The sequence below is a fragment of the Gracilinanus agilis genome, chromosome 2, assembly GCF_016433145.1.
Source record: "Gracilinanus agilis isolate LMUSP501 chromosome 2, AgileGrace, whole genome shotgun sequence".
Lineage (NCBI taxonomy): Eukaryota > Metazoa > Chordata > Mammalia > Didelphimorphia > Didelphidae > Gracilinanus > Gracilinanus agilis.
This window is the reverse complement of record NC_058131.1, coordinates 480,360,733-480,369,886: the sequence shown is the minus strand read 5'-3', so window position 1 is coordinate 480,369,886 and position 9,154 is coordinate 480,360,733. Positions and strand designations below refer to the sequence as shown.

General features: G+C 43.4%; 1 protein-coding gene across 1 annotated transcript; it reads left to right on the top strand.

The window, feature by feature from the left end:
* The first annotated feature begins 5,467 nt into the window (after positions 1 to 5,467).
* Positions 5,468 to 7,938, top strand: SYNDIG1L (synapse differentiation inducing 1 like). The gene is made up of 3 exons (XM_044662076.1): positions 5,468 to 5,956; positions 6,384 to 6,521; positions 7,780 to 7,938. The coding sequence occupies exons 1-3, from the start codon at positions 5,543 to 5,545 to the stop codon at positions 7,936 to 7,938; spliced, it is 711 nt and encodes a 236-aa protein (XP_044518011.1). The 5' UTR covers positions 5,468 to 5,542.
* The last annotated feature ends 1,216 nt before the right edge of the window (positions 7,939 to 9,154 follow it).

Below are 9,154 nucleotides of genomic sequence, written 5' to 3'. Positions count from 1 at the left end.
AAATCCCAGAAAGGTAAAGAAGGACAAGGTTATAAGGGCTGGAGATGGGAGGTCCTGGGTTCAAATCTGACCTCAGACACTTCCCAACTGTGTGACCCTGGTTAAGACATTTAACCCCCATTGCCTATACCTCGCTACCCTTCTGCTTTGGAACCAATATACAATATTGATTCTAAGATGGAAGGTAAGGGTTCAAAAAGAAAAAAAGGAAAGCTAAGGGGAAGATTATATATTTGATCCTGGAAGTAAGAGTAATTTATTGAATGGGATTAGATAAAAAAAGATCACTGACAGCTAAGTGTAGTGGGAAGTGATTTAGGGCAGGGAAACTAGTCAGCAACTATTACAATTGTCTAAATGCAAAATGATGCAGGTCTCCATCACGGAGTTTGCAGTGTCAGAGAAGAAAAGGGGATTTATATTAATTTAACTTAACTTAATAGATCTTTTAACCTAAGGGACTAAAAACATAAATAATAAGCTATATCAGGGGTAGCTAGGCGGCTCATTAAATTAAGAGCCAGGCCTAGAGATATTTCAGAGTCCTGGGTTCAAATCTGACCTCAGACATTTTCTAGCTATGTGACCTTGGGCAAGTCACTTAACCCCCATTGTCTAGCCTTTACCATTCTTCTGCCTTGGAACCAATACATAGTATTGATTCTAAGACGGAAGGTAAGAAAAGAAGGAAAGAAAAGGGAAAAAAAAGGAGTAAAGAACTTGGTTACTCCTAAAAATCTGGGCAGCATAGACACTGGCCCAAAATGCATTGTGGAGGTCATCTGCCTCTCTCCATCCAGAGTCCCTGAGCTTTCTCCAGCTCCTCCTAGATTGACTAACTGAGAGCAATGACTCAATGATGCCCCTGTAGATATCAGTGCTGTGCCATTCCCACCCAAGAACAAGCCAGTGCTCCTGCCCAACCCCTCCTTTATATGCAGAGGAAATGCTCTGAAAATTGGTGTGAAACCCCTGCTAATTCCCCACACGTTCTAATGGCTTATGGCAGCCTCTGCAACCTCGGCTCTCCTCCAGCTCCATCTGTTCCCTCTTGGAGCAGAAACAACTCAGCCCCTCATCAGCAGGAGCCATGCACTAGGGCAATGATTCATTCCCTTTGGTGATCCCAATAGCATTCCTCCCTGAGGCAATTCACGTCAGTAGCCAGACCCCTTCCCCAAATTGCTGGCCACCCAGGCCCCAACATTGTCACCCAGATCATGCTGCAAGAGGTCCATCTTCTAGTCTCCAGAGGGATTTCCGTGCTAGAGCGTGCTAGAGTTTGCCCTCATCTCTTCCACAACGCCATAACTAGACCAGTGTACTGGGTGCCCCCGGATCAGGTACGCCCCCATCTAGTGCCTTCTTCTGCCAAGGCTCTTACAGCCACAAGTCACACCATTTCTCTCTTAGTATAAAGGAAAAAGGGACAAAGACCTGGTTTAAATCTCAGTCTGCTCGTTTTCAACTACAATGATTTGGGCAAATCCATGAACCATTGACAAAGCAGAAACTTGTTATCCAGTCATTTTCAGTCACATGCAGCTCTTTGTGACCCCAATGGGGATTTCCTTCGCAAAGATACCATTTCCTTCTCCAGCTCATTTTACAAATGAGGAAACTGAGGCAAATGGGGTTGAGTGAGTTGTTCGGAGTCACATAACAAGTAAGTGCCTGAGGCCAGATATGAACTCACAAAGATGAATCTTCTTGAGTCCAGGCCTGGCTCTATCTAGCACCATCTAGCTACCCTAAAGCATATATTAAGCAGCTACCAAATAGTGAGGATACAAAGATAAGAAGCAAAAACAGTTCCCTCCCTCAAGGAGCTTATATATATATGAATCATGTAACCATGGAAAAATATTCTTAAAATATTTCTTAAAATATATATGTGTATATATTTTAAGAATATTTTTATATTATATATAAATTTTAAATAAATTTTAATATATATAAATATTCTTTATATTTTATATTATATATAAATTTTAAATATATTTTAATATATAAATATTCTTTATATTTTATATTATATATTTTATATAAATTATACATATATTCTTTTAAAATAAATAAATATATTTTTTCCATGGTTACATGATTCATGTTCTTTCCCTCTCCCCTAAACCCCCTCCCTTCCCTCCCCATAGCCAACATGCAATTCCACTGGGTTTTACACGTATCATTGATCAAGACCTCATTCCATATTATTGATAGTTGCACTAGAGTGATCGTTTAGCGTCTACATCCCCAATCATGTCCCCATCAACCCCATCAAGCAGTTGTTTTTCTTCCGTGTTTCTACTCCCACAGTTCTTTCTCTGGATGTGGATAGTGTTCTTTCTCATAAGTCCCTCAGAATTGTCCTGGATCATTGCATTGCTGCTAGTAGAGAAGTCCATTATGTTCGATTGTACCACAGTGCATCCATCACTGTGTATAAGGTTCTCCTGGTTCTGAAGAAGCTTATATTTTAAAGGCGAAGACAACATAGAAGAGAGAATGGTGTTCTGAAGAAGGGTGCTTTGGTCAAAAAGAATTACATAGATGGTAAGTGGGGTGTAGGGAAGTAGACTGACCCATCCCATCCAGGAATAATGGCAGGGTTGATTTGAACACAGTTTGTAGCTTCAGAACAGAAGAGATGGAGGGAGAGCAAGGAAAGTGTACCCACTGGGACTGGGGCAGGGTTGCAGGGAGGCAAGAAGTTTATTAAGGTTGGGGAACAGAGGGCTAGAGGGTCAGTAGTGAAGAGAAGCACAACTAGGGTATAATGGTCTAGAAAACCTGGAAAGATTTACATGAGCTGATGCAGAGTGAAGTGAACAGAACCAGGAGAACAGTGTACCCAGTAACAGCAATATGGTAGTATGATCAACCATGAATGACTTAGCTAGTCTCAGCAATACAATGGTCCAAGACAACTCCAAAGGACTCATGATGAAAAATGCTATCTATCTCCAGAGAAAGAACTGATGGGATCTGAATGCAAATTAAAGCATATTATTTTTCACTTAATTTTCTTCATGGCTTTTTGTTATTTGTGAGTCTTCTTACACAACATGACCAATATAAAAATATGTTCTGCATGATCACACATGTACAATGTAAATCTAATTGTTTACCATCCTAAAAGGGGGGAGGGAGAAAATCTGAAACTTAAAATTTTAGAAAATGAATGTTAAAAGTGTTATTCCATGTAACTAGAAAAAATTAAATTATAATGTTAAATTTCATTTAATATAATAATATTCAAAGAAAAAAGAGAAATAGTGGTCTGGGAAAGGCAATTATCAACTAGGAAAGCAGGAACCACAGGGAAGAAGTTTTTCCTGGGTGGGAAGGTAGATGGCAAAGCTGTCAAAAGGAGAGAATGATTACCTCCCACATCTCTTCCTGCTTTAAATCCATGATTATCACTGCCCAAATCCAACCTCTAATTCCCTCAAGTTAGAGAATGGTTCATCTATTTCTCTTTTATCCTACACCGGTCTATTACAGTACCCTGCACACCACAGAGGTTCAAAAATATTGATTAACTAGAAGTTTGATTCATTTCTCTATTCTTGATGAAGAAAATGGACAGGGAACTTTGCCAAGCCTCGATTGTACAAATTTGGGTGGTGGGGAAACAGAGGGAAGGAAAAAGGAATAATTTTTGAATCCAGCGCTGAGCACAGAAATGTCCATTTCCATTCTCTATTGCTCTTTCTCTTTTTCTCTCCACTCTTCCCAACCTTCTTACTGAGGGCCCAGTTAGGGAAAAGAAGTAAAGAGATGGCATTGAACTTGGGCCAGCTTTGAAGCCAAGTGAAAGAAGACACAGATAGATTCATTCCTTCTAGAAGACCTCACAGTAGTTGTTGCTTGTTGCCTCATGAGTTCTGGGGGAAAAAAGGGATAGGAGGAGAGGCAGCTAGGTGACTCAGTGAATAGAGAGCCAGGCCTGGAGATGCAAGGTCCTGGGTTCAAATCTAACCTCAGATATTTCCTAGCTGGGTGACCCTGGGCAAGTCATTTAACCCTAATTGCCTCACCCTTACCACTTTTCTGCTTTGGAACCAATACTTGTTGATTCTAAAATGGAAAGTAAGGATTTAAAATAGTTTAAAAAGGAATAGGAGCAAACCCTGGCCTGTAGGTCACTGATAATACTTTGGCTCTTCTTTATGCCTTTCTGTCCGCATAGGACCTTAGATCTAGAGCTGAAAGTTATCTGAGAAGTCATCTAGTCCAGCTCTCCTCCTCACCTTTTCCCTTTTTTATACATATAAGGGAACTGAGGCTCGGGGAAGTCAGATTACTTGCTCAGTCATACATGTACTAAGTTTCAGAGGTATAATGTAAAGAGCTTTGGACTTTCCCATTGAACTTAGAGTTATGGGACCTGAGTTTAAATTTAGCTATGCCATTTACTACCACTTTGGACATAGGACAACTCTATTAACCTTTTAAAGACTGTTCCTTTTTTCTAAAATTGGTTGGACTAGGATGCCTTTTAAGTCCCTTCTGATCCTAGATCTATGATCCTATGAACTCAAGTTCTTTAACTCACTGTACCCATGATGCATCCTTTATCTATCCTGGCCCATAGAATCAGGAAAGGCTTATCCTCTCCTGTTCCTTTGCTGGGTTCCTGAAGTCAGAGTTGTGTAAAACCTACCTAAAGTCACCCCTTGATTCAAAAGCCTTTACTGTATGTCTCCCACATTCTCTGTCTTGATCCTGTCATCATCTTTAGTTAACCAAACTTAAGACCCTGAGCTCAGGAAGCCTGGTCTTCCCTCTAAAAAGGCTTGCTATCAGGTAAAAGTCAGCATATTCCAGGTCCATGAATTATGCCCAATGCAAGGGTTGCTATTTAGTTGTTTCAGTCATGTCCAATTCTTCATAACCCCATTGGAGTTTTCTTGGCAAAGATCCTGGAATGGTTTGCCATTTCATTCTCCAGCTCATTTTACAGATGAGGAAATTGAGGCAAAGAGGGTTAAATGACTTGCCCAGGGCCACACAGCTAGGAAGTCTGTGAGATCAGATTTGAACTCAGGAAGATGAGTGTCCCTGACTCCAGGTTCCAGAGCTCTATCCACTATACCACCTAGTTGACCCTCAGGACAAAAAGGTCCTTCTTATAAAGCCTGGGACATGCATAGTCTTTAAAGTATTCCTAGAGCTAGATTTCCTTTTTTTTAATCCTTGCCTTCCATCTTAAATCAATACTTTGTATTGGTTCTAAGGCAGAAAAATGGTAAGGGCTAGGCAATGGGGTTCAAGTGACTTGCCCAGAATCACCCAGCTGGGGAGTATCTAAATCCAAATTTGAACCCAGGACCTTCTGTCCCTGGATGTGGCTCTCAATCAATCCACTGAGCCACTTAGCTGCCCCCTAGGTTTCCTTTTTTATCAATGATTGGATAGCCCCCCAATCCCACAACTGTGTCCTCTTCTTTCAGCAGACTCCTTGAAGGCTTCATTCCCATCCCCAGTTGTGGCTCAACCAAACACCTGTACTAATCCCTCTACTCCCACCCCAGAAGACATGGAGAGCCTGAATGATGTGCACAATCCGTTGCTGGCCAGGAGTAATGGCCATCTTGCCAGCCCGTATCCCTTCCATGAGGACTCTCCGACTTGGGACTGCCAGGAGAAGCTCTATTCCTACCTCTTCAGCAGTGCTGGCCAAGCCAGAACCCACCAACTGTTAGATGCAGGGTCCCTGCAGCTGGCTGTAGAGGCACTTTACGGGTCCAACTTTCTCCTAGTCAAGGATAAAGCAAAGGAGTGGAAAGGAGATAGCTGTGAGACTACCTTCACAGAGAGCAAGGAGCCCCAGGCCAGCACCCCTGAGAGAGTCCAGAGACCCGGCGAGGCTGAGGAGGATGCCAAAATCCAGACAGTATCCTTCGAAGTGGAAGAAGAGTTTCTAGAGGTGGAGGAAGAAGATGATGATGAGGTGAGCTTAATGGAGAGAAGCATAGGGTAAGGAAAGAAAGCTGGGCCTGGGCATGAACCAAGTCAAGAGAACAGAGTTCTCCTGTCTCTGCCTCTGTCTATCATTGTGTGACCTTAGGCAAGTCACTTAAACTCTCCAAGCTTTCATTGCTAAGATAGTTACTTTTCATATCTATAGTTCCACCTTACCCCCTGTGTGCTCCCATTAGCTGCTAGACAGAGGGGTGGAGGATGTGAAAAATGTCATCAGGCGCAGTGAAGAAGGGGAGGGGAGCAGTTCCACCAGAGTCCCTCTGCCTTGCTAGTAACAAACTGGGAGGGAAGGGAGGACAGCCATTTGCCCACAGAGAGCACTCTACATGCCATCTCTGGCACCCATGCAATAGGTTCACCATCACTGACCTAAACCTTCTCCTGATATCTTCCAGAGTGATTCCTCCAGTGCCAGTGAGAGTGAAGATGGTTTCCTCACACTTCCACCGAGGGACCACCTTGGCCTTGCCATCTTCTCCATGCTCTGCTGCTTCTGGCCCCTGGGCATTGCTGCCTTTTACTTCTCACAAAGGGTAAGGTTCATTGGGTGGCATTTGTAGGTGAGGTGTGGGATGCAGGTTGGAGCAAGACTTTTCTTTCAAAAGAAAGGACCACCCTACCTATGCTTTTACAGTACAAAGGAAAGTCTGGGCTCTAAACCCTAATGCCCACTTCCCATAGGCAATCAGCCCTCAGGAAGGTAGTGAATTAGACAATAACTTCTAGCCCTGAGCAGGGGTACTTTTGGGCTTAGAAAATGGCTATCTCAGCAGTGTCTAATAAAAACCTAAGAATTATAGAAAGAGGGGGCAGCTACCCTTACCGCTCTTCTAACTTGGAACCAATACAGAGTATTGACTCCAAGATGGAAAGTAAGGGTTTAAAAAAAAAGGAAAAAAAAAGAATTATAGAAAGAAAGAGGGCAGACAGAGACAGAGACAGAGGGACAAAGAGAAAAGGGGGATGGGGAGTGGGAGAGAGAGGAAGGAGGGAAAGGGAGAGAGGGAAGGAGAAAGAGAAAGACACAGAAAGGGAGGGAGGGAAAGGGAAAAGGAGGAAGAGACAGAGACAGAGAGGAGAAAGAGACAGACAGACAGAGAGATAGAGAGAAAAGGGAGAAGGGGAGGAAGAGAAAGGGGTTAAGGAGAGAGAGAAAGGGAAAGAATGGGGGAAGAAGGGGGAAAAGTGGGGATATAAAAAAGAAAGAGAGAGAGAGATGGAGAGAGAGAGAGAGAGAGAGAGAGAGAGAGAGAGAGAGAGAGAGAGAGAGAGAGAGAACGCCAACCCTTCAATAGTCCCCATACTGGTTTAGTGTCACACAATATATGCTCTTTCATTTCTCCATGTCTTCCTTTCCCCACACTCAATAAGTTGTCTTTTAAGATGGCATTTGCTTCCCATTCAAAGCTATCTTTGATAGTTTCAGATATCTTGTTTTGTTTAGTTTTTTATTCATGATTTCACTTGAGTAACTATTGGGGCTGAAGTGGGTGCTGTATAATTTGCCCAAGACATAATGCCTAAAGGGACAACATAGGAATGGCCCTGCTCTGACAGTTTCGGCTCATTTTTAATGACATCCTATTTACTTGAATAATACATTCCTATGCTTTTGGCTGGCTTAGGTCAGAGATTTTTAGAGAAGGAAGAATTAAGTTAAATCAAATCCCTGGGGAATTATTTTCTTTTCCCCTGTGGGCCTGCTCCACTGTCCTCTAGATCCCCAAGTGGCCTTTGAAGGATAGGTCCAGAGTGACAGCAGTCCTGCTTATGTGGCTTCTCTTTTCCTAGACCAGCAAGGCCATCTCCAAAGGGGACTTTCACCTGGCCAGCATGACTTCTCGACGAGCCCTCTTCCTGGCCATCCTCTCCATCACCATTGGCACCGGTGTCTATATTGCAGTGGTGGTGGCACTGGTGGCTTACTTGTCCAAAAGTAGCCAGGGCTAGTGGGGCCCAGGTTGCCTCCCTTGAGCCTCACTCAGTCCCTCCCCACCAGGGGTGCAGGGGAGCTGAGCCCAGAACCTATCCATGGATACTTACACCCTAGGTATCCCGGTGTTTGCAGACAAGTCGGAGCCAAGAGCCCTGGACTCTTGTTTCTCAACATGAACCCATTCCTGTCTCCTGAAAGGAGCTGGAGAAGAGAATGCTGTCAGGCTCACACCCATCTAGCCTCAGAGACTCTTGATCTCACCTCACATTTAGTTCTCCCCTCTTGTAGGCCCCTCCCTCAATAAGGGGTCCAGGGAGCTAATTTCAGTGGCTCCCTTTTCCTGTCCCTCACTCCATTCTTCCCGATCTCAGTTACATTCTCACTGTAGGAGACACAGTGGTCAATGATCCCATCGGGGTACACCAGGACTAGTACCAGCTCTGGCATGAGAACAAGCCCGAGACAGGCTGAAGACACAAGCCCACCTCTGTCCATTTTCCTGGAGACAGCTCCATATCCATTGTAAGTACCCAACTCCTTTACTCTCCCAAGTCTCCCAAGGAAGTGAGACGATCATGGAAGAAGAATGGGACTGTTGATATTGAGATTGATGTTTGAGAAATGGACGAACAGGAAGAGGCAGAAGACTTAATCAAAACCACCAGAGTCATTCAGCATCCAGCCAAGTCAAAAACAGATCTGGTCCCCCCCCCCCCCCCCCCCCCACACATGGATTTTGAATTTATCATCTGTCTGACAAAAGATTCCAATTTCCTTTTCTCTCCCCAAATACAGAAAATATCCATTTCAGTTCAATTAAACCAATATTTATTAAATGCCCTCCCTGTAAGCCCAGGGCTAGATGCTGGGAGAGATACACAATTTTTAAAAAAAAGGAATATCTCGATCTTCGTGGAATTTTATACTCTAGTGATCGTCTTTGATATATCATACTTTCTTTTGCCACCTGGTGGACATGGTTGAGTTGTGAACTGAGAATGAATGATTGGTCATTAAAAACCTTTAAAAATACTTTTAACTCTCCTCTTTTCTAAAGTGCTAATGTCAAGAACCCAACCAGTGCATGGGCAGAAATGGAGGGGAGGCAGGAAGATTGGTTGTTGAGATCTCAAAGTCCCAGGAGACATAGACGATCATAGGATCATTGACTCTGAGGTAGAGGAAACCTCAGAAGTCATCTAGACCAATGGTCCCATTTTACAGAGGAGA